This window comes from Carassius auratus, chromosome 47, assembly GCF_003368295.1.
Source record: "Carassius auratus strain Wakin chromosome 47, ASM336829v1, whole genome shotgun sequence".
Taxonomy (NCBI): Eukaryota; Metazoa; Chordata; class Actinopteri; order Cypriniformes; family Cyprinidae; genus Carassius; species Carassius auratus.
In genome coordinates, this window is record NC_039289.1 from 7,763,882 (window position 1) to 7,790,595 (window position 26,714).

Below are 26,714 nucleotides of genomic sequence, written 5' to 3' on the forward strand. Positions count from 1 at the left end.
AAAACAGGCGAGAGGGCGAGAGAGGGTCTATTTCATCTGGGGGTCTCGCATATGTCCGAAGGCAATGTGCTCGGAGTGTCCGAGCGCCGAATGGGTGGAGCGGGAGGGGTAAAACGGAACGCTTGTGCTTTTGAAGTGGTTTGGCCTGAAGGAACCCTGGCCTATTTGGCCTGGGCCAAAGCTGCAAAGCTACAAAGGGCTGTCCACATAAATCTGTCCCTCTCATTAGGCAACTTCCTCGTGTAAGCTTAGGTGACAATTTTATGGTCCCAGCACTTCAACAATCCCAAGGACACAAACTGTTTTAATTACTTTTCATTCATATTCTGGTAGAGAGTGCAAATGTGTGTGAATAAGAAAAAAAAAAAGTCACCTCTTATAAAAAACAATTATTTATTTATCAATGTATGGGCTGCATAATATCTAAAAGATCAATAGAAAAACATATTTGATTAATTGAATTTCAAGAAGTCAAACTCCACACTTAATATTGTGTATGTATATATATATAAATTCCTATCCTCTATTCTTTTGAAAAATGGCAGAAAAACAAAACTTCCTTCAGGTCTTTTGTTACATTTATCCATGTTCTTTCCACACAGATGACATAAACAATAGAAGTCTAAGGTCTTAAAGAAAATACGAGGACCAAAACTTTGAACGCATTTCTTATTATGAATGAAGGAAGTCATGCAAACTACTCAGAATGCATAATGAATTTTATACATCATATGTCAAATGAATTAGCATGTAAAACTCAGTGAAAGGGACAGGGGAGACTCTTGCTAATTGGCAGCAGGGCTTCATGCATAATTATCGGTTAACCGTCTCCGGCATGCCTCTGTGTCTGAATAACGAGGAGAGAGAAAGAGAGAAACACACACACACACACACACACACACACACAAATACAAAGGGCATCCTGGCCGGGGTGGGAGGAGGAGAGATCTCGACAGGAGCTCATCATGACAATAATAAACCTGCGATTGTCCATCAATACCATGTAGACGGAGGGAGAAAACGTGAGATGTCCCAGTTGAGCTGCTCTGAATTACTAAATGTATTTGTATTATTAAATACACCGGTTTATCGTTTATGTAACACAGTCTTCTATATCTAGCTTTCCAATCTCAGTGGAACAGCTCATTCTGAATATATGATCGAGCACCTTATGATCCAATAAAAACAAACACAAGGAGCATTCCTATCGGTGTTTATTATTATTTAATAAAACTGAAGTATAGTTTGCTTCTAAGCCCTTTATTTCAAAATCTAGAATTTATTTGGAATTTTTTTTCTTTAAAATGAAAAAAAAAAAAAAATGTCACTTCAGTCCATCAGACTTTCTATCTATTTATGATATACTAATAGTAAATTATTGATAATGAAAGTGAAATCCCTCCTTATTTATTTGATATGAAATGATTTTGTGAAGCAGATTGGCAAAACGAAAAATCATCCACTGCAAAATCCAATAAATGAATAAAACAATGAATCAGAAAAGATCTCTCACCTGAGCAAACAGATGCAGACCCTGCAGCCGGACGTGAGCCGACAGAAGCCAAACCTCTGCTTGCTCTCAATGTCTGTGAGCACAAAGGTGAAGTTCTGGCCCACCTGAGTCTCCGACACTCTGCAGTCCACCAAACACACACACAATTAGTCAAAGTATTTTTATCATTATTAATATTCAAATACATTTCAATCACATTTGAAGGAAACACTGTATTAGACGGTGACTTAAACTGAGCATTTTCATATCAAGCTAAATTTTAAAAACAAAAACATGCTAGAAACATTCACTAATTTCCTATCCATTTGCTAGCAGAAAGATTCTATTACATTTAAGGCTGTGAGAACTGAACCAATGGTGAGAGTGTAGTTTATCTCCACTAGATGGCAGCAACAAAGCTTCAGCCGGAAGGAAGTGAACTTCTCACACAGCACACAAACTATACAACTGAGATTTCCATTTTTCATACACACACACACACACACAAACACTTATTCACGAGACGTGTCTAAAATCATGCCAGTTAGGACAGACGAGCAAACAAACATTGTATACTGGCGGCAGAGATCTTAATTTCTATAGAGCTGCTTTATTTCTGTGGACCTCTCAGTGAAAGGTCTGACATTAGAAACAGAAGTACGGTGCTACTGGAACCACCCTGTGAGTCATTTACGACAGCCTCGCGTGCTGGATAAACAAACATCCTCATTTTCCCCCAATTCACACAGCATCGATTAACTTATTTTCCGGAAGCATGAAGGACGTCCTACCTTTCAACATCGAATGGGAAGCAGAACTTAGGCACTGTCTGCAGGACCTCCTAAAAAGAAGCAAATAAAAGACATTAAGAGCCATTCAAATCATGTTATTGTTCGCTAACAGTATTACTTGCATTTAATTTAAGGATAAGCCTTAATGAATGGTTATGGCATGAAATGACTTGATAAAGAGAATGATGTGATATAATAGGTTGCCAGAGTGTCATAAACCCAACTGATTCGAAAAGTAAAAGCACACATTTTCTTAAACTGCATGATCTTATCTATTATTTATGTTTGCAGCACAAATTGGGTTTAGTAACGATTTAACTTCAAAAGGAATACATGTTAATCAGAACTTTTTTACTGGTTTTACTAAATACTTTAATTGCATTGCTAAATACTTGCTAAAAATGTTCTAGATAGTTGCATATTGTCTCAAGCCAAAAAAGACAAACTGCATAGCTGATTTTTATTTTATTTCATTATTAAATGGTTGCTAAGAAGCGGAGTATTGTCTAGAGTCAAATTAACCAAATAACCATTCATTAAGTAAAACACAGTAGCTGACAAACTAATTTCTCACGTTTTTTGTCCGCCAGACGAAAATCCTAAGTTCATTAGAACCGCGAGATTTGTAAAGCAAACTCTATAAATCAGATGAAATGACTATTCTGATAACAATTGATTAGGCAGGAGAATACCTGGTAAATGAATGAGCAAACAAATGGATTTAAAGGGAAACGACATCGCGCTGACGTAAAGGGGAGGGTGGTCAGAGGCTAAAATAATTAGCGGCCATTAGCTCATTGATCGTTTCGCTAGAGGTGTGGGGACGGCAGATTGCAGGAACAATGGCTGAGCAGCACCAGGGGTTCAGAGGAGGTGAGGGAATGATAGAAGGGGGGCAGAAGAAGGCCCAGCCTTTGGGGTTTTACCTTCCCGCACAGCCCCAGAGTAGCATATGGATTTCCATAGCCATATGGGTTAGCCACGTCTGGCCAGTCCTGCGCTGTAGACCAGCCATGGGGAACTGCCAGTGATCCCCTGCTCAATGTATAACAAGCTGCGACCATTCAAATGCACTGTGCGGGTGTGTTTGAGGGCAGCTGGGTAGTTCAAATGCAGGTTTCATACCCTTACTCTTTAAAACTAAATTAATCGTTCAAGGTGCATGAGTCTGCGAGGGTGTCTGTTTTTATGTGCATATATATATGCAGGTGCGGATGATGACTGGTTGCCGTTTCTCTCGGTGGGAGGTGGTGGTGCTGATGGGGGGGGGGACGGAGTGAGAGTTAGTATGTGATACAGAGAGCGGCGAGGAGATTGAAGGCTCTGGCAGGCGAGAGAGGAACGTTGGCAGCGGCAGAAACATCCTCGCCGTGTCGTGGCGCGGCGGATGACTGTGCGTCAGTAAAGCTGTCACACGTACGCAAGCCCGATGCCGCAGTATGTGACTGCTACTATCATTAACTCCTATAGGCGCTTCCCCCAAGTGTTTATGCCAAGCAGTGCAGAAGCGTATGCAAACGGATGCAATGCAAATAAAATCGTCTCTTCGGTAGATGCGGAAGTTGTCGCGAGACCCACACTGGCCTGCTTGACGCCAGTCAACACTGGTCGCTGCTGTCAATCCCAGTTGCTTGTCAGGAACTTGCATTGGGAATTCACGCTGGAAATAACATTGGGACTAAACAAAAGGTGATATTTGTAACAACATGCAGCAGAATGAACGCATTCATAATGGCATGTCAATTGAAATGGTCTAAGAATTAAATAACTGCAAGAAAAGCCAGAATTACGACCAATGAAACTCAAAGCCTGTGCCTTTTAAACTTTTCATTGCACGTCAGCATGAAATGGCATTCACAGTACTTGATTTTGCCATTGGGATCATAAAAAAAAGTGCTCTTGAAATGAAAGATTGAGAGGAAAACAAAAGAAGTTTTTCTATACAATTAAAGTCAAAAGGTTCCAAAACAACTAGATTGGATCCCACTGACTCTGTATGGGCCTAGAAAAATGTGTTCTGCAGAACCAAGTCACACAGGTTTAAAATAGAATGGTTTTGGGTGCAAGTCATATTAACTGAATGAAATGGAAGGTTGAATGAAAGGTTGATGAGGTTATCCAAAGAAGAAAAAGTCTTTTCAGGGTGGAACATTGAGACGAATGGTGAAATATTCTCATAATTCTCCTCAAGGTTTTACTAGATCTAAATCTCAGTACGCATGTGCATTAGACACCTTTTTTTTACTATTCATCTAGGTGATCAAGGGACCATACCAAAGCGCGCTTTGGGAGTAGAGTCAGATCGTGTGCAGAGGTGTAACGTTAGTCGCTATCGTTCCTGTTGTGTGGTTGTACTGTTTTTTCCCCTTTCCCAGCCTCCCTACCAAGCATTTTCCCAAGACAAAAGAATATAAAACAGCTAATGCATTTACAACTCACTGAAGGAGGCAGGGTGAACTCTGCAGGCTGCATTATTTATTTACTGTTGAGACAGGGATATCACTCAATGAGACAGCAGTCTCCATTCCCCCCGGTCCAACTGCGGAGGCCTGCAATCACAGCTTCTTTCTCTCCTCTACCACTATCTCTCTCTCTCAGCATTTATTACCACCCCACGCTACGGGAGACACTACCGCTCCCTCCCTGAACTCCCTGCAGAGGAAGGGAGCTTCTCTTGGGCTGGATGGGAGCAGGAGATTCAGCACTGGCATCAGCAGCAACAGATATCAGGGGATGTGCTGCTTCACTCGGCTTCTGCATAACAATGACGTTCATACCGCAAGCCAAACTGCCCCATTTTGATGGCATGGGTGCACGATTAGAGCCAGAGATAGTGGAAACACAACACGGACACCGGGTCTTCAGACACCTCAGAGTGTCTACAAACTTGCTTTCAAAAGTGTAATTACGATGAACATCTAGTAGTTCGATCGTGACATTAATGAAAAAATAAATAAATCATGCACGCAATTTATTTCTAAAATCAAACTGGCCCAGATGGGATTTAAAAAAAAATATTTAGAATTTTTGCTCTTAATCATACGGTCTTTAAAAAACTATAGAATTTTACCCACACACACACACACACACACACAGACACACACACACACACACATATATATCTTGATTTCCCAAAACTGAGACTATTTAACTCTCAATCACAACTATTTCTGGCTATTGCAAGCATTTCTTGCAAAATATGTCTTCTAATTGTAACTATTTCTCAATAGATAAACTTTTATTTTTTTGCACATTTGCGACTATTTTTCACAATTTCAAATCTATTTAGCAAAATTGTGATTTTTGCACAGCAGTACGTTTCAAAATTTGAACTATATTTTCCACATCTTCATCTATATCTCATAAATGCTACTTTATCAATTTAACAATTACAAAGCAAACTACTTTATTGTGATTATTTTCCATTACTGCAACTTATTTTTTTTCATAATTTGCAGACTTTTCCATTTCCAAAAATAACTACTTTCTCAAAATTGTAACTTTATAACTCACAACTTCAACTATGTCTGGTAACTGCAACCATGTCTCAACTTTGGAAAGTCTTCAGCTTGATCTCGCCTAGTTGGGACTATTTTGCACACTTGCAATGTCATTTGCCACAACTGTAACTACTATAGCTAGTTGCACAATTGTGTCTTTTTATCTCACGTCTATACTTTATTTCTCAAAACTGCTGCCATTTCTTATTCTACTTCATCGAACACTTACTTCTCATTACCACGATTTTTTACTCTGAAACTGACTTCCATATATATAAAAAAAAAAAAAAAAAAAAAAAAAAAAAAAAAAAAGATGCGTCACATCTGTGAGGGAAAAAATCCAATTCAGGCCACATTCAGCTGCAGCATGAACATGTTACTAGGTGATGTGAATGGTAGAGTTGAATATTTAGATGGGAACAGCAAAACAGGAATGGGAGGGAGGGAGGGAGAGAGAGAAAAGGGAGAGAGAAAGATGGTGTAAGTGGGAACTAAGTGGTGCTCCGGACGAGCGAAAAGCATTTCTTCATTCTGTCAATACTGGGATGAAAGAGGGAGGGGGTACGAGAGATATGTGGCGAGAAATAGAAGGAGAAAGAGGCAGAATGAAGGAAAGGGAGAGAAAGCATGAGAACTGAGAGATATAGACAGGCAAGCATCCAGGCAGACAGACGGAGATAGGAGAGAAGAGAGAGATGAGGTGAGAGAAAGACAGGAATATAGAGAGAGAGAGAGACAGCAAACTCCCCCTTTTCTCTTTCCAAGCTGGTGGGATTCCTCCCTAGGGGTTTCTGTCTTTAAACCTCCATGCTCTTTAAAAATTCTGCCAGCCAGCAGGTCTACACGGCGCTATGGAACTGTCTCCAGCAGGGGAGAAGTGTGTGTGTGTGTGTGCGTGTGTCTGAAGAAAGAGAGAGAGAGACTGGCAGAGCCACCGTGCTGACGGCATCCAGATCCCAGTGACAGGTTCAAACCCAATCTCCCCACAGGTCAGTGTTCACTGTACCCCCAAACCCCAATTAAGTCCTGCATCTTCTTACTCCATACCCCTCTCTCTCTGGGTGTCAAAGAACGCGGCCGTAACACATTCAGCACCCCGTGGTTATGATGACGAAAGCGCTACTGAGTCTAAAATCAAATAAATGCATCTACTATTACAAAAACAAAAAAACAGCTCTAAATTTTCTGAAGAAACCGTGAGTGCTGGTCATCTGCGAAATTCGCCTTGTTGATGCTAGAATATTGGTGGTGGTTGCTAAGGTTTTACAGCGCTATGTGGTTGCTAGGCATTTGCTTACCGATATTCCGGTCTAGATATGACTCTGGTTCCACCTACAATTTTAGTGTCCATCTTTATCTGCAATATGAAAAATGTGTTCTCAACCAGAAGACTCAATCATTACTCTCATTGCCTAAATCTCTTCAGAAAACTTCAAGGTTAAGGAAAAACCATCTGTACTGGACAACTGTAACTACTTCTCAAAACTAAAACTATATTTTGCAAAGTGGGAATGTTATATATATGTATCTCAATATTGCAACTTTATTTCTTGTAAACATATTTTCTAGAAATGTTTCCGGAACATATACGTTTCTCGTGAAAATGTCATGGTTAAGGAAAAACCATTAATTAATGTCAACTTAAAATTGCCACTTTATTTAGCAACATTCTCTGTTTCTCATATGCGCTACTTCATCTTACAATTGCGACTATTAATCATTTATTTGAGTTAATTTCTTGTAATTGCTTATTTATTTGCAGCAATAGTGACTGACTGATTGATTTATTGTTTGGTTGATTGAAACAATTTTTTATTTACTCTCTATGCTTTAGGTTTAGTCTTTTAAAAAACTTAATGGTAAAGACAAAGCATTAATTAAGATTAACTGTAACTACTACTTTATTCTTTACAATTTTTTGGCAAGTTTCAACAATCAAATGAAATAAAAATTTGCACAATTGCCAATTTATTCTTTAGATTTGTTATTAAACAAAAACATTTTTTAGAAATAAGCTTTATATTGCCAACAATATGATATTAAATTAAAAATCTAAAATGAATAATGTCTGCTCTCAGAACATAAGACCATGTCCACCAATATAATGGTCATGCAGTTTTGAGTTGCTGTAGCTTAAAGCGTATTTTCTCTATTAGCAATGCTGTCTGATGCAACAGCACATCAATGGGGATAAAATCTCCAAATCTCCAACCGAGATTCCTTTCATTACATTTTAATCGTATGCTGCTGGCTTGCCGCTTTTGACCCTGCACTACACGCCTTTAATAAGTGCCGACTTCGCCCCTGGACCGAGGAAAAGCGCTAAAGGGGTAGCTCTTCCAGAGTTTCAAATTGACACAGGGCATTACATTTTCACTTGAAACGAACCGAGCTGAGCGGGAGGTGGTTGATTTCTCTTCTTTAGCCCTCATCTTCCTTTTTTTTCGTGGCTTCTTGCGCTGACCCTTAGGTGTTAAGAAGCTAATATTCAGTGTGCTGGCACAGAGGTTATTTCTATCCCGTGAAAATACGCCGCCTGTGTGAGACTGCTTAAGGAAATGTAGAAGGTGATGTATTGATCCTCTGCCCACTTAAAGAACTGACAAGTGTGTGACATGACCGCTGGGAAGAGACACGGGGCAGTGTGGATACACAACCTCCACGCTAAACACCCCAAGCCTTGTAATCTCAACTTCACTAGGCCTGTGGACACTGGAAACCAGAGTTTTCAGCGAAAAAAACAAAAACTGGCCTCTGAGGCAAAAATGTGAAATGTAAATAAGAAAAAAGTGTATTCCTGATATTCCAAATTATTACAGAGATTGAATTCCATTTTACTCATAAGCCAATTTGCGCAATCAATGAGCTACGTAGTTGCTAGGACGTTTCCAGGGTGTTCCGGGTGGTTTCTAGGTGGTTCAAATTGAAAAAAGCCTACCCACAAGTCTCTGTGATATTCAGGCTACTAAAATGGTGTACAAAAAAGAAGGTTTCACTTCATTTCGAAAGCAAATGCAAGAGAGGAGATTCTCCAAAATGCTCTGCGTTGAATACATTAATGTGACGGGTGAGCGGTTTTTGTTCTTTACAATACACAACTGATCTGATACTCTTCTGGGCCAAGCCATGATTCAGCTACATATGCCCGAGAACCGCAGAGCCAGAAACATCATTAATTGAGTGCCAAGTGGCCTGGGGGATTTTCTGCGTTTAAGCTGTCAACTCCCATTGGAGTGCGCAATCGCTTGCTCGCTCACTCACTCTCGCTCGCTCTCTTTCTCTCAGCTGTGGCAAGAAGATCCATCAAGCGTGTGGAGTCTTTGAGAAACGCAACCACCACCCCCTCACGCTCTCTCTTTCTCTCTCTCTGTCGATCTCTTCCTCCACCTGACCAGGACATCCTCCACTTTGGGCCAATGATAAGCATTTCCTTCCTCGATTGAGGTTTGTCGCGCAATGCGCATCTAAAGCTCAGGTTTGCTTAATGATAACATTTTAAAAAAATGGAAGATTGCTGTGCAGTTCTTAATTTCAGTTCATTAGGTGTACCGAAACTATGTGGCTGCAGAGGGAAGTAAAACCGATGTGTGACCAATCACCCCGTTCCACATTCAAAGAGGACGTGAGAGAGTCGAAAATATCCTTTTATTTTTTGCAAGATGTCACTTTCTTGATAAGTCAATGTCTGAGACGTCCGATGTTATAAAGGTTGTTTCCTACAAGCACCCTCCAGCGTTTTTGGCACTGCCAACAGATAAAACCATGAGGAGAACACTTTTTCCCGTTCTCGAAGCCCTAAGGTCAGGGTAATCAGATGCCACGGGCAACAGCGTGGCCTTAGTGAGAGACTAACTGGGCCTGGCCCTCACATTACCCACTCTCTGGAGATCTGAGCTAAAGAAAAATCTCCAAAATAAGATAAGTAAGGGATACCAAATGAGCAAGGCATTGCCCCATTCTCATTCCTCCAGCTACAGCAGACTATGTTGTCCTCAATCAGGGCTCATCTCGCACATGCCCTTCTTTTTAAAGCATTGAAACCATTTCGGTGCTCTTCGTGCTCCTTGGCGATGCTCCGCTGGTTGGCCTTCCACCCGGGCTGCTGGTGCATATCCTGCACAGGAGGGGGTGAAGCATGGGGGAAAGGCTACCAATCATGAAGTGTCAGGCTTGGGGCATATGATTGTACACTGTGTCAAAGCTAGACAAATATTTGCCCCGCGAGGCTCAGGGGACACAGTTTCTCGCTTTGTTACATGAGCTGTAGCTTCACTCAGCATGCCGGTTTGCCGCCTAACTAAGGAGATGAAGGGCTGGGTGACATCTGGAGACTCCTGTGAAACTCTCCAACATCCATCAGGTCAAGCACACTCCGCTGGTGGCTTGGAATGTCATGTTAGCACTGCACTATTCCCTTCGGAATACAAAGCAACGCTGGAGAAATGTGCAAATCTTAAGGATGGGCATGATAAGGTCAAAGTTAAAGGTAAAATTGGAGATAGATAAACAAGACAAAATGATTACCTGCTACTTAATTATTCAATAATTACATAAAATGAATTACAGCTGAAATGTAGAAATCTGAAACATTAACATGGAATTTGACTGATGTGTGGCCATTGGACATTGGCTATTTTGCAACAATTTCGAAAAAGGCTCCCCCTATCAGATTTCAGATGACATGTTTAGTCAGATTTATTAAAGGGGGGGTACAATGGTGTTTCGTGTATTCAGAGTTGTTTACGGTGTTAAAGAGATGGATTCTCATGCTAAACCTGGCCAAAGTTGTAAAAAATATGAAGAATTACTGAGAATTTCTGTGCCGAAAAATCTTAATTACGGGTTGGTACAAGTTTCGACTTTTTTTTTTTTGATCGTGGATCTAAATGACGTAAACGAGAACGGAAGTCCTTATCTGAGCATTTCTCCCAGAAAAGCGTGCCCATGCACACACATTTCCCAGAGGAGAGCGAGACCGAGCACATCAATGCGCTTCAAAATCGTCAGAAGCGCTGCATAGGATCAGTTGGTTTTTCCGGGGCAGCAACGGAGTGTATCAAGTGCGTTTGTGTGCTCTGGCCATTTGAGCGACGAATGTTTTATAAACAAGGCCCAAGTCGATGCTGGATTTGTACATCATTTGCTATTAAAACATGTAGCTGTCCCTGTGATAAAAGACCCCATTCATGTAAGTACAATTGCATCAGATTTCTGTATTTTGTTGGAAAACAGCACATAAGTGAATATATGTTAATGGAAACAACACGAAACATCAGTATAATAGCTCTGCTCACGGCTCTCAGCTTTTTCCGGTAAGAATCGGAAAGCTGTATTTTTCTTTTATAAATATGATAAAACTAAAGACTTTTTGGATGTATGGATGAAGCAGTACTACTCTATAAGTTCTTAAGATTAACATGAGATTAGGTGAAACTGTGTATGTTATGTACCCTTGAATCTTCTTCATCATTTCCTATCCTTAAAAAAAAGAAAGCTGGAATTATCATGTTATTTTAAATGTATAATAATAATAATAATAATAATAAACACAAAAATCTAATAATAATAATAATAAGTAATTTGTAATTACAAAAAAATTTGTATTGACACTTCTTCCCCCTCGCCTTCACATAATTTCATGTTCTTCATTAACTGTTCCTTTTGATATAAAAAGCTAAGTTGAACAATCATTAGATTATTAAAGAATGATAACATAACATTCACATCAATTAAATTAAATAAAAATATAGATTACAAATATTTCTTAAATACACGCGTATATTTATATATAGATATAACTATACACAGTACACACACATATATCATGTAAACATATATTATGTACAAACAAACTAATTTTGGATGTGATTAATCAATTTGATAACATAACGTACAATACATTGGTCAAATCAATTAATAGCCTCCAAAATAAAAGGGTGTTTACATAATATTATTCAGTTTACACACACACACACACACACACATATATATATATATATGAAAGTGAAAGTCGTGACATTTGCCAAGTATTGTAACCCATATTCTGAATTGGTGCTCTGTATTTAACCCATCTTAGTGCACGCACACAGCAATGAGAAGCGAACACACCATAAACACACACACACACACACATATACACATATATATATATAAACACATATATATACACACACATATATATACATATATATATATATATATATATATATATATATATGAGAGATCATACACAGACCACAAACTGACGAGCACACAAGACTATAAAGGGCTCAAGGTAGTGCAACACATCCTCTGCACATACAGTTATTAACAAGCCGCTGCTCCTTAACCTGCCATCAGTGAAAACATGAGCTGCTTCATAGTAAACCCTTTCAAATAACTTCAAATAACGTCCAATAAATGCGTTTCTATGGCAAGCACAGAAACAAGAAAAAAGAAAGAATAACCTGCATATGCATATCAGTTTATTTTCTTTTCTTTTTCCCTTTAAACTGACATCCGGAAAGAGCTCTAAGAGAGATCGGGGCGATAAAGTCTCGCTTTTCCATCTGTCGGCTTCATTTGTAAAAATGGCCTCCTTGTGATTCAGATATATACGGCGCTTTAACAGCTCCACATGGCAGCTGTAGGTGACCGCGGCCGGCCACAGTGAGTCTCTGGGGCCGAGGGATCGCACTTCATTTTTCGCCGCCCTCTGAGCCAGCCTCCAGTCTGTTCACTCTCTCATTTAGACTCCATATTCGAGAAGAGTGGCTAGTGGAAGAGAGGAGGATAAAAAATCAATTCATATTTCCATAATCCACAGTCCTGTCTGTCTCAGTCTCTTCCCTTGCCCTCTCTCTCTCTCGCTCCCCTGGGGTAAAGTAACCCCTCCACCCCGATCTACGGCCTACAACTGTCATTACGCACCGCAACAATAAGAGGATAAACAAAGGAGGCCTGTAGAGATCGGAGCTGCTGCTGCCATATGCTGGCTAACTTGGGGGAAAAAAAGGATTTCGGCGGCTAGAGAGGGAGCAGCCGTGCAAAAACGCAAAAAGAGCCTAATCCTGGTAATGAGGCGACTCAATGAAAGCCTTTATGTCAGTGTGGAAAAGGCCGATCCATCTGTACACATCTTAAACTAGAAACCATCATGTCACCAAACAAGACTTTTCGGGAGTACTAACATGTGAGTTTTTTTTTTTTTTTTTTTTTTTTAACACTTTTTGTTCTTGCAGGCCAAGAAAAGAGTTTCTGAAGAATCTCTGCAACAGACTAATGAAGACCAAAGTGCACATGAAAGCCAAAGACGGTCATGTCTTCCTTCTTTCATTCTGATTTTAGTTCATAATGAACCATCCGATTTGCTTTGTGCGAGAGGAGAGGCTTGTGCATGGAGACCTTGAGGCCGAGCGAGCAGAAGAAGTGTGAAAACTGCAGCAGTGCACTATGACCCAGGATCAGAGCCACTGCTCCTTGTGCAGAGAACACACAAGACATGAACTACACTGAAGCTCTGGACAACAACACAGATGCAAACATTTCAATTCTGCTTTTACTGATCACAAACGTCTGCAATGCCTACTTGAAAGTAGTGTAATTAGGAAAATGATCAATAATAAAGATTTTAAGGTTTTTAAAGCACTTCTAATTAATGCTCAAATGATTTTTAATATATAGACGGATAGATAGATGAATGTATATTTGTAATAAAAAAGATTTTCTATAAATGTAATGTTCTATAATCTATGTTAATATAGATATTCATATGTGCACAATTTGAAATAAAATAGTTTTTTATTAAATAAAATCTAATTTAAACCTTTAAAAAATGTAAACCTTTAAAATATATATATATTATATTATATATATATATATATATATATATATATATATATATATATATATATATATATATATATATAATTTAACTGTTTCGAAAAATTTAAATTTAAAATTAAAAAGTAAAATAATCATACATTTTCATATTTGTAACATTTCATATTTAAATCAGCATTTAAATAAAAAAGTAAACATCCATCCATCTTTGTTTACTATTTAATTATTTAATTAAACAACAAATAAATGTACTCCAAGCTGCTGAATCATTTGATTATTCATAATATTCATAAGAATGAAAATAAATATTTTCATTTTAAATTTTTTTTTTTAAATAAAATAAATACCATCAGACAAAATATTAATATCATTAAATTATTTAGAAAATATTTTAACAAATTTTTAAATGAATATTTAAAAATATTAATAATAATAATAATAATAATAATAAAAACAATACATTTTGAAGTAGACACAAGGTAGAATGTGAAGTGATCTTCTCTCAAAACAGCCAAATATCGACTGTTTAGGCTCGTATATCACTCTCTATTAGTTACTAGTGTGATCAACTATCAACTCATGAGCGACACACAGCTGTACAGGTGTTGAGAAACAGCAGTGGGCGTACAAAGAAGCTCCATCCGCACTCATTCACATCACAGCCAGCTGATAATTACCAGAACAACGCTTATTGAAGCCCTGCTCATTGCATTTCATTATCAGCAACATCACACTGCATGGCAGAGAGCGAGAGATGGAGAAAATGAAGGAAGAGAGGAAGGAGGGAAGCCTTTAGGAGCAGGAGGGGTCGTGGATGTGGTGCTGGTGGAGTGGTGGTGGTGTGGGGGGGGTTTGTGGAGAGAAAAAAAAAGTTCCTCTGTCTCCAACCTGGTCTCCAAAGTCCTGAGGGAACTTCCACAGCACGGTCGGATCTGGAAGAAATTGACAGACAGCATTAATCAGCAACCACGCACCGTTCAGAACACATACATATTAATGAAGGGGGTGGGAGCAAGGGTGGATTCTCCTATGTGTCGGCACACCGCGGCAGCCAGCGGAGGCATGGAACGCTCTGCATATGCAAATACCATCCGCTTATATAGAGGAGAGACACAGACAATACTCCCCTACCTGCAGAAACAGCAGATGTGTGACGAGCCGCTGCTTAACATTTACTGAAGTAGTTTAAAAATATAAATGTTCACATTGAAATTTATACTGAAAATATTTTTTTATAATAATTAAATATATGGATTATATTAATTAAAATAATTTTACTGTTTGTGTGTGTGTGTGTGTGTGTGTGTGTGTGTGCACGTGCGGTATAGGCTATATTTTAACAATCAGTCTAATTAATATTTATTTCTATTTGATATATAATGTATATTTATATATTAATGAAATAAATAAAAATAAAATAATCATTTTGTAGTTTTATATAACAATAATATTAATAATGATAATGTATAATTTAATTGTATTTATATATTTATTATGAAAATATGTAATTATGTAAACCAGTGTTTGATACAGAGTTACTGACATAACATATAACTCAATATTATCATAGCAGTGTTTCATATAGTTTTTAATCATTTTAAACAGCTCAGTAATATCTAGGTTTTTGGTAAAACTCCATGATCTCACATAAATAAATGTGTGCAGACTTTAAAAAAACGACACGACAGGCAGAACTGCAGAGTGCAGACGCCTCCACACGGACTTGGACCACAAGACAACAACTCAATGTCTGCTGAAGGTCAATGAGAGGACCCTGAAACCAGACAATGAGTTTGGTGCACAGACACACACAAACAGACTCAAGTGTTATGACAACACAGATGGGAATTTTTGCACTCTTCACAATTCATACTTTGATTCAGTATTGTGTGCTATAGACATTGCAAAGAAACCACCTCTATATGCAATGTTTTCTCCTGAGCATACTTTTCAATAACTAGGCTTATTAATTCATGTTATTAACAATTCCAACTATTTTATGGAAAAAATAAAACTAGAAATAGGGGACAGCTTCATGAAAATCTCAAGAAAGCAATGACTATAATTCAGATAAATTAAATAAAGATGAAGTGTAATTCTTGAACATTTTTCTGATTGTATGCAAATTCCTGCTGAAGACTTTCAGTTCTTTCTGCACTGCCTGAAGATTACCATAATAACCATAATAAGTGTGCACACCGTTTTCATCACTACTGGCTCTACTTGTCATTTAACATCTTACCTTTGGGGTTTTAAGACAAGTTATAGGTTATCCTAACTTTAAGAGGATATATATGATTATTTCTGAGAACATTTGTTTTCAGAGATTGGGATTTAATTCAAGTGTTGTCTTTAGAACTATCCTAGGGATCATTTCTGTCAAGAAATTGTTTGAGAATACAAAATAATCTGTATTTGATTCATTCTTAAGAATAAAATTTCACAATGAATCAGTGAATCAATGGTTTGCTATAGAACTATCAGAAATATCTGGCAACCAAACAAAAGTTTTCCTTTTAAGTTGATTTAGAACCCTGCATCAAAGACTGGTCTGATACAGGAAGCTCAAATATCCTCTTTGATGAAAGATAAATATGCTCTCAGAAGAGATTAGATGATCACACAGAACTAGTTCAACAAATATGACACAGGACTCGATGTGTGGTCACATATACGGTTGCTCAGCAAAATTTCACAGGCGAATCCGCTCAACAGAAATCATGCCACTTGGAGTTTCACATAAGGATGAAAGATTTCCCCATCTAAATTGTAATAATTTTCAAGTTTGTCAAGCAGACTTGGGCACTGACCAACAGAAAGCTGCTTGGTTTAAAAGTGACTTCTGTGTGAGCTGTGCTTCATATATTGCTACACTATTGATAATGAACCTTCTTAGTGGAGAAATAAGCCAAATCATTTATAACACTCTAACGATGCCATAGCAACCACCTAGAACACATTATCAACCAATTAGCAACTCCTGAGCAACCACCCACAACACTCCAGGGCCACACACATATTATAAAGTTTCAGGAGTGACAACCGCATTTAAATACAAGAGTGAATCCCATAAATGACTGTTTTGCTTATGTACCGAAATTATGAAGTTGTGATTACGGACACAACAATAACTACAGCAACATTATGGCATCTCAATTGTTTACTATTTAATATTTTTTACCAAAGCATATTATGTTCAGATTTTAATCACTCTAAACAGAAGCATCGTCTTTTGTTTCAGTTTTAAGGGTTGCCACATCCACTTATTAAAATGTATCTTTTATCAGCGTCTTTGGGTTGTTTGTTTGTTTTTTGTTTGAGCACAGCTCATAAAGTGATCCAGTTTATGAAAATAATATTTAAGTATGCACGTGAATGTCACAATATTTTGGCATGTAGCTTATTTCTATAATAAAGCATTTAAGTTTATTATGGACTCGTTCCTCATTTTCTTTTTTTTTTCTAGCGTGATCTGGCAACACTAATGAGTCTCGACGTACCTCGTTCACTGTGCATACAGAAGAGAGAAACAACTCTGATAAGAATTTCAAAACAACAGGTTAGGCCTGTCGCGATAGTCGATAAATCAATTAATCGCCCGATAAAACATATATTTTATAAACCGTTTCAACAAGGAAATTTTAGTAATTTCCACCACCGAAAAACCCTTGCTGTAACTCGGTTACAAGATTTATTTACGAAGAAAAGTAACTCTGCAGTGTTTTGGTGCAACGGGGAATTTCACCTCGAAGGAAGCTGATTGAGTTGGTTCTTGTCACATGACCTGGTGCGCTTGCGTCATTCTGAACAGTTTAGATGTTTTTAACTAGAAGTGGGGCGGACGCGTATGGAAAAAAATGAGCGCATCTCTTCCATTATGAGCGTGCATACCGCATTTGAAATAACGAACTTGAGCGCCCAAAAAACATGATATGTGAATGGCCCTACATCGGTCAAAATGTTTACTTTCGGTTAACGACATATAAACATAATATAACATACAAAATTAATTAATTTTAAGCCACACAAAGTCAACATGTTATTTCTTGCTCTGAATCTGCCATAAAATACGTTAATTGATCTTTGAAAAGGTGTACCTGCGTTATTATGCCATTATCTTTATATTAGTTGAAACTGGTCTTAGAAGGACAATATTATTGTTTATCGCGATAACTTCTTGGGCAATTTATCGTCCAGCAAAATTTGTTATCGTGACAGGCCTACAACTGGTTGTTCAGCGTGGTTCCGTACACACTGTGTAGAATTTCTGTAAACGTGCATGTCACTACCTGAATTTTCCACGAGTCAATTCTTTTGTAAAATGCGCTTGACACGCCCATAAAATAAGTGGACTGTGTGTGTACAGAACAGGATTAAGCACCAAAAGGTCAACCGACAATCAGATTTAGCTGCAGCAGTGTACGTTTTTAGTATATAGAGACAAACAAACAGCAGCTATATCAATGAGTCATGTTAAATTTATAGCATTCGCATGTTAACCGTTTCCTCTTTCATGTCAGCATCAGTTTAGATACTAACAATATGAACTTCCCATCATATCTGAAATGAAACTCTTGCTTCTGCATTCTGATCTAATCCACACAGCTACAGTGCAGATGATTCAGTTCTGCTGTGCTGGAACCGATGTCAGATGAAGCACTGGCTAGAAGAATGAACAGTCTGATGATTTAACATGTCGGGCATGAACCCAACTTCAACCTCCAACCTTCCTTCACCAGATGGATTTTTTGATAACCTAACCAGTTTTTTTGTGTTTTCACTTCTATTCAGAATCTACCCTAGACGTTGCACTGTGTGACAAATGTAAATAAGCCAGTGTATTCTCAACCTGTGCTGACCAGAGTTCAGAGAGGAGAGGGGGGGGTGGAAAGACTGACAAAGGTGCATTACATAATCCCATTGTGAGATTTCACGGACCTTGTCTTATAATATTTTTACAAAGACTGAATTTCCTTCTCTCCAGGGATCTGAAACCCAACTCCTCCATCTGATCTGGCAGAGTCAGGTCAATTTTATGCTGATTTTATGGGTGAGAGGATGGGAACCAATGCCAGGGAGAGAAAGAGGAACACAAGGGACAGAGAGGGAAAGAGAACAGAAAGAACAGATATGGATAGAGACAGACAGAATGATGGGTAGCTGACAGTAAAATCTTTAAATGTATGACAGTGTATTTTCAAATGCTGTGACTGCTTATCATTTATAAGACCTTTTTCGAATAACTTAAAATGTAATTGATCAAAACATAACTAAACTGGAATTGGAACTCAACAAAATACTAAAATGACAATGATAAAATAAAACAACACAACTTTGTAATGAATTTGCACATACAGGGAGCCAACTGTAGAGTGAATCAAACAAATGATTCAATTAACTGTGAGCCAGTTTGATTCATTGTACATTCGTTCATTCATTTGTGCACTCTCCGTTCGTTCATTCATTCATTCATTCATTCATTCACTCTCCGATTGTTCATTCATTCATTCACTCTCCGTTCATTCATTCATTCATTCACTCGGTTCATTCATTGATTCATTCATCCAACCATTCAAATGTTTAGGGTCAGACTGTTTTTTTAAAGAAATTAAAACATTTATTAAACCAAGGATGCATTCAATTTACCAAATATGACAGCAATTTCAGCTTTGCATTACATAAACACATTTGCATAATTATAAAATATATTCAAATCGAACAGTTATTTTAAATTGGTCACAAATTTCACAAAATTGTTGTTTTTCAATAAATAAAATCAAATAAATGCAGCCTTGGCGGACACAAAATACTTATTTCAAACACATTAAAAACTCGCTAATTTTTTGAATGGTAAAAAACAATGCCATGTGATCATAAAAATGCATGTGAGATAGAGTAACGAGAAAATAAACTGAAATTTGAAACAGTTTTAGATGTCACAGTGCAGGACACTGCTGTTAAAACTCTTGCGTCAACTACTTTGATATAAAAAGTAAGAAGAGGGAAAAGACATTAAAAAAGTGTAATAAACAAAAAGAGATGCAATGGCAGAAATGGAGGCAAGAGAAAGTGATAGGTGAGAGGGAGGGGTAATAGAGGGGCATTGCCCTCCAACCACGCACCTTCTGTGCTGCATATCCTGGAGGCTCCCGTGTTCTTACAGATTCAAAAATACCTTGAGACACATGCTTATTCATACACGGAGGCAAAGGACTTGCAAATCTCTATCCCGGTGGGATTTTGGCACGACGGGGGGCTCACATGAAAAGCCCCAAAAATTCAGATGAGCTCTTTTATTATTAACGCCCGCTCTGTCCCTTCAACAAGCCAGATCCGGCTTCAAATCTGCGCAGTGCAATCAAATATTTGCCATCTAGTACGAGTATTCAAAGCAGAGATGTAAACGTTTTGTCACTTTTTAAGAACGATGACAGTACCTGATGTGCTCAAGTAACACTAATTCCCACTGACGTTGGAAAAAAAAAGATGGGTTTTCTGCTCAAATGTGAGCGTGTTTAGCAATTAACCTCCCAAACACAATGACACACAAAAACGGGAAACCGTGTAAAAATGACCGATTGGGCGACCAACTGTCTGTTTTTGGTAAGGGGGAGGTTTGTACACTGGGGAATGTAGAAAGATGAAGGCCCCTGTCTGTGGGTGAAAGCTGTCAAAGGGACCCCGGCTCCTTGCCTCCGCAGCCCCCTGCTGCCATATTGTGAGTGTGTTTGCACGGGGCGGGCAGACACAAAGGGATTAATGGGTTAAGGCTGAAAGTTGAAGGTTAGGAGGGTAAACCCAACCCCTGCTGCTGAGCCAGGGAGAGAAAATGTCACCGTGACAGACCTGGGGCTGCTTAATCCCCCTCTTGGCCCTCTCGCTCCCCAACGGCCTCCCCTCCTGGGCTTGACACACTGAGGCCACTCCTGTTCCCAGCAGGTCTGCGAAGCGCCCCGAGCCACTGGGCACATGGAAACAGACACACACACACACACACTCATGCACAGGAAGGGGCTTGACAGACATTTCAACTAGGGGTGGGCAGTATAGAACATACAGTGGGAGAAATGTGTCAGTCGGTAGAGAGATTCACATGTGAGAGCGATCAAGAGACTTGAAACACAGAGGCAGATGTCTGAAATAGATCACGATGAGTAAAAAGTATTTTGCACAACACATATAGACATGTAATTCAGCTGCTGCACAGTCACAGGTGTGTGTATGGAGAGCGAAAGAGTCCAGTTCCAGAATTAAAAATCTTAATTATTTTCTCCACAGAGAACTTGATATTTAACTCATCTCCAGACTACCTTTGAGAAATATGTGCTTTGTATTTTTTTTTTTTAACAATAGGTGAAGAACCACACTACCCATAATCCTAAAATGATCCACCAATCAGAGAATTGTGGCAAACCCACTCCTATGATTGATTGATTTGATGTCATATTCAAATCTAATGTTATATTCATGGCCAACTCAAAAGTAACCAGATTTAAAATAGTCTTAATGACAATAATAATAATAATAATAATAATAATAATATACAATGTTTCAGCTTGATTATAATTTTACAATTGTAATACTTTCAGAGGAGAAACATTTGTTAAAAAATTCATTAAAAAAAATTAAAATAATAATAATAATAATAATAATAATAATAATGAAAATTAGAAATGTTGCTTTGGCAACTAACTAAAATAAGTTTAAGCACTAATATTAATAAAACTGAAAAAAATAATTTAAAGCTAGATAGAAATATATTAAAAACAAATACATTATAACAATCACTAAAACCTAAATTAAAATGTGAACTGAAAATAAAAAAAGGCTTATTGTAAATATTAATGCATTTTAAAAGAGAATATCAATTAATTATAATGTAACACAAATCAGGTTTAAATCTTCTTTTAGAACTTATATGTTCGCAAATAAGAATATTTTGCAATAAATTCAACATACGTTGTTTTTATACTCCTAACGAAAGACATCACAATAAATGTTTTGTAATGTCATCTTTTTCTTTCGATTTGATTACATAATTATTAATACTTCACTGGACTGTGGTTCATTCCCTTATAAAGATGTTATATGTACACACATTACTTCAGTTTGATTTTAACTTCTTTATTGAGGATTTGGGGGTAAATTAATTAGAGTGAAAATAACCATGGAAGTGAAAATTACATGAGATTTCGTTCATACCACCAACTCCAACTTTCACCTTGAACAGACATACACTCAACAGTCAACAGACACAAGATGAATTTCATTAGTATTTAAATGTCTCAAATGATGCTTTTAAAGCATAAGCCTGTTTTCAACTGTCCTTTACCAATCATTAGACTTAGTCTCAGCACTTTCAGTCTGACGTAACATGCCAAGGTGGTGGCAGCTCAATGTATTGCCGTCACTGTTTTCATCTCACCACCACTGAAAACACCTTGAAGAAATCTAAAAACCCATCAGCTGCCGTCGACGGCAAGGAAAACAATCTCACCCGCTAGCATCAAACCCGGCAAGTAATTTGACTGTGGAGCGAACGCCAGCTAATGGGTGAGAATTGAATTGAAATCACCTCGGAGGAGCGAGCTATTTTTCTTTTTTGCTTTCGCACCCAATGTTAACCCAGCCATGGGTGAGAGCAGGCTTGGGAGGGCCCTTCCAGAGACTCCCCCTGGGCTTCGTGCATGCCTAACCTTCGACAGGACCGCCGCTGCGTGGCAACACGCCGCCGCCCCGAGCGCAGACAGCGCAGGTCAGTCGCAAATCAATGTTTTGACGTCCCGGGAATGCTTGTCTTTAAAAGTCGATACACACAGCTTTGATAGAGCCGAGGCCGGGGGGAAGAAGGTTAATAGGTGAGTGGTGGAGAGAGCTCACAGCTGACACCACTTTTTACCACCTCTGTCTGTCTATCTGCAAACGGGATGGGTGTAGAGCCAATACACCGAATGCACGCCAAGACGATTGAGTTCCCAAGCTGTCATCGTATACTGATGGAAAACCTCAACATACCTTAAAATGGCTCCTTGGTATCAAACTGGGTTTAATAAACTGTGTCAACAAGTATTGTGAATATGTGAGGGGTCATTATCATAGTATTAAGTATTATCGAAGTAGAGTCTAAACTGCGGAACCCACAAGGCAACAGAGATGGTCTGTCAAATTACTAAATATAACGCTGTGTCAAAGCTAGTGAATGACAAGAGCGGCATCCAAAACATTCCTACTGGCTGTTACTGTGGCGCAATGCGCACAATTTGTGCGTTATTTGTGGACAGACAAATTACTTGTCGCTGGCTAGGACAAAACAATCAGATTTTAGCACTTGGCAAAGTGGACAAAGGCTTCAAGAAGAGCGACATGACTTAATATTAAACATTTGACTGGTCATTAATGTGTTGCACATTGCAGCATTTGTGTTTTCGGTGTGAAGAGGGACATTACTTGCTAATGCAATGGCCATATGACATCAATATTAATACTCTGGCAATGGAAACAAGTCTGTAAATCTTTCTTGCATATCGCTGTCCTCTTAAGGTTGGTTCACGCCGATGATAATAACTATAATGATAATTATTATGATGTTTTAATTACTTATTCTATGAGAATAGGGAAGCCCACACCAAACAATCCTGCTTTAAAGAGCTCAAGCATTTAAAGTGGCAGACAGCAAAATGCCAATGCATGCATACAATAAACAAAACTGTCTCTTGTGTTGGTGGGGACAATGATATAGTTATCGTTATGTTTATCCTTATAGTTAGCATTTTTGGTGTGAAAAGGCCTTTATGCTGTCTTTTTATGAAGGTAAATTTAAAGAGGTCATGAACTGAGAAATCAAAATTCCCTTGATCTTTTTGACGACGATATTTGATTTAAAACTTTCAGAAAACCAAATTTAAGGAATGTATCGAATGGAATGGATTAGAATATGTAAATATGGTCTCCAAATATAAATGTCTTTTATTGACAATGCTACAAAGTTTCAAAACAACTTCCAACAGATCTCAATTTACTTTTTAATTCATTGTAAAAATAAAATAAACTAGAATATGGAAATAACTTTCACTGTACCTTCTGATAACACTGAAATAAACGTGACTTTCTTCATCAGTATTTTATTTTTCCAGTGCAAGCGTCTAAAGATTCTTAAATCAAGATACTCGAGAAGCAAAATTACATCAGATAAGAAGGCCTGTTTTCTGAGAAACTGATCAAAATGAAGCGATTGATTAAAACAAGAATAAATATCGCCCAATTGGCTCTTAAAAAAATCAACCCAATTCAAAGGACACACTGGTTTTTATACCTCGCTGACACACAATTGTTCTTGTTTGAAATATAAACTCACTTGTTATAAGACTTTATCCAGTCAATTTGCATCTTGATTGTATCTTGATTTTAAGGATGTTTAGCTATTTGTATTGTAAAACAAAAAAAAATCTGAGACATATCTTCATTTGTGCCGTGACTTGAATGAATTTAAGACTTTCTAATCATATTTAAGAGCTGCAGAAACTGTGGGAGAGTTGACCCAAACTTAAACTCAGTATTCCAAAGAATGTGTCCATGTAATGAAATTCAATGGGGCCCAAAACAACACCACTGGAGACTGGGACATATTAAAAATATCGACAACCATGAGGGTGAGTGATTTAATCATTTTTGGGTAAACTATACCTTTAACACACGGGATAAACTCAATGCAATAGCTACATACTGTAAGAAGCGTCCCAGATATTTACAGTCAAGTCTCTTCTAAACCAGACAAACAAATGCAAACCCATTGAAAACCAGTGCTTTCTGTCTTCATTCAGAGACGAAGGACTTTGTGTTGCATGCCTGCCTTTCCTTTTTGTACCCTCCCTCCATGCCTCCTCTTTCTCCTCTCATCTCATTCTGGCCAAAAGGTTAATATGCTGAACTCGCAACCTCCTTGGCAAAACCTTTTCTTCTTCCGCTCCTTTTTTCGCACATCTTTAAAAGATTTATTTCACAGTATGTAGAGGTCTGGATTAACCCACTCCATGCCCCAGAACAAAGCCATTGTCTTTGTGCCCGAACAGGTCCATGTAAAGAGGAAGCACCAGCTCCTGGATGTCCACAATAATGCCATTGTGCCTGGTATGCTGGAAGGGTCCTGGTTGTCTTTAGGGCTCGTCTAGACTTTGAGCCAGCTACTCAAGGAACTGGTAGAAAATCCCATCAAGCAGTGGAGTGAACGTTAACTAAGGTAACCCGCTGTGAACCTGATGAAGATGTCAACCGAACATATGGCAAAAAAAAAATCTTTTGTTAGTACAAGGAGCTTTTTTCTTCCCCTCCAGAATAAGGGCAAGTGGAGAGGGGAGGGAGGCCAGTGTTTGGAAGCCAAAAGCAAGGAATAACTGTGGTCATCAGTTTACTTCTGGATCACTAACTTTATTCTAGCTTCGAGCTGCTCTGCCCCCAGATCTCACAATTAAAAGGGTAAGCAGATTAGCAGGCATCTTTCAAGCTTGAACTGAAAGAACACTCAGTCGTTTTAAAATGTTTTTTCCCCTCACTTTTTTTTTTTTTTTGCACGCCACAAATAGCATTACATTTCATGCTACTTTAGCTGGCAACAGCTTTAAAAAAGGATATACTTTACAGCAATGATATGCTTCTTTAAAGCATCACACTGATCATTTAAAGCCTGTGAACTTCTCTGTGAAAAGACAAAGCTAAAAAACGCATTTACCCTCACAGTTGAGCATGCATCTGCCAAGATTACAAGTTTAGGAAGTTTGTAAGAAGCTAATAGTAATATTATTGTTTAAAAGTTTTAAATATACACACTACTACTACTAGTTGTAGTAGTATTAATGTCAATAACAACAAATAACAAAGATATAAATAAATAAAATTACATTTCTCTCAATATTGTTCACAAATATTATTGTGGCCAGCCTAAGGCACACCCGTGCAATAATCATGCTGTCTAATCAGCATCTTGATATGCCACACCTGTGAGGTGTATGAATTATCTCGGCAAAGGAGAAGTGCTCACTAACACAGATTTAGACAGATTTGTGAATAATATTTGAGAGAAATAGGCCTTTTGTGTACACAGAAAAAGTCTTCGATCTGAGTTCAGCTCATGATAAATCGGAGCAAAAACAAAGGTGCTCGGTTTATACATTTTTGATAAAATCTTTTTTTTATAATTAATAGATAGAAAAAGAAAAAAAACTCAAATCGCCTAGCATCCTCTTTTATAATTTACACGTTTTCATACATACATACATACATACATACATACATACATACATACACATACATACATAAACGTGTAAATTATATTGTAGTTTGTATGGTTAATATTAATGTAATTGGGTGCAAAGTAGGATTAAACAAAAGGTAATTCAGCCCACACAAAAGGACATTTTCTCAGACTCGGCCCTCCACCTTAAATTAGTTTGACACCCCTGGTTTAAACCATCGAGCTGGAATTCTGCATCTGTTTGCAGCCAAAATATTTGGCTAATTTTTCAACAAATTTTTTCTCCAAATTTGGAGAAATGCCATCATCTCCTCCCTTGTGTCACTGTGTGTCATTAGCTTTTTATTATCACCTGTGATGCCCAAAAACACAATCAAGCTAATGGCAAAGTGAACCTGAAGCACGTTGCATTCCTAAGCCATATATGAACCAATGGACTTAAGGTGATTCTGTCGCATTTGTCTGCAAGTAACGTATTTATCTCATATATAAATCCTCAAGCACTACAATAACTTTTTTTTTTCTTCTTTTTTTAACTACAGGTGATACAGATCAGTAACTAATATGGTATAACACACTAATCTGGGCAAAAACACGGGCTACCCGCAAAGCTTGAGAATGGGCTCTCCAGCAAACATCAAACACAGATTATTCCTGTGTTTTATCGCAATGTGTGACAATTTGTCAAAAGCCTGTGCGGATTCATTTGCATATTTCACATACACTTACAGAGTTAGGAAGCAGCACAGAGAAGGAGAGAGAGGTAGGAAAAAAACTGAAGCTAGTTGGGGTGCAACCCAATTTCACAGCTTCATGATTGAGTGGAGCAGCATATGGATGTCGGCTATGTGACAGTCCCGGCA

At 38.1% G+C, this 26,714-nt stretch overlaps 1 protein-coding gene across 3 annotated transcripts in view; it reads right to left on the minus strand.

Annotated features, from left to right (window-relative positions):
- The window catches only part of dennd1b (DENN/MADD domain containing 1B), an 89,450-nt gene that overhangs the window by 47,354 nt on the left and 15,382 nt on the right, over positions 1–26,714 (minus strand). For 2 of the 3 annotated variants that reach the window (XM_026236022.1, XM_026236023.1), the window contains exons 3-5: positions 14,493–14,536; positions 2,284–2,333; positions 1,514–1,633 (exon numbers count right to left, since the gene is read on the minus strand). In XM_026236022.1, the coding sequence (XP_026091807.1) occupies positions 1,514–1,633; positions 2,284–2,333; positions 14,493–14,536 (214 nt within the window). The other variant, XM_026236024.1, reaches the window with a different exon arrangement.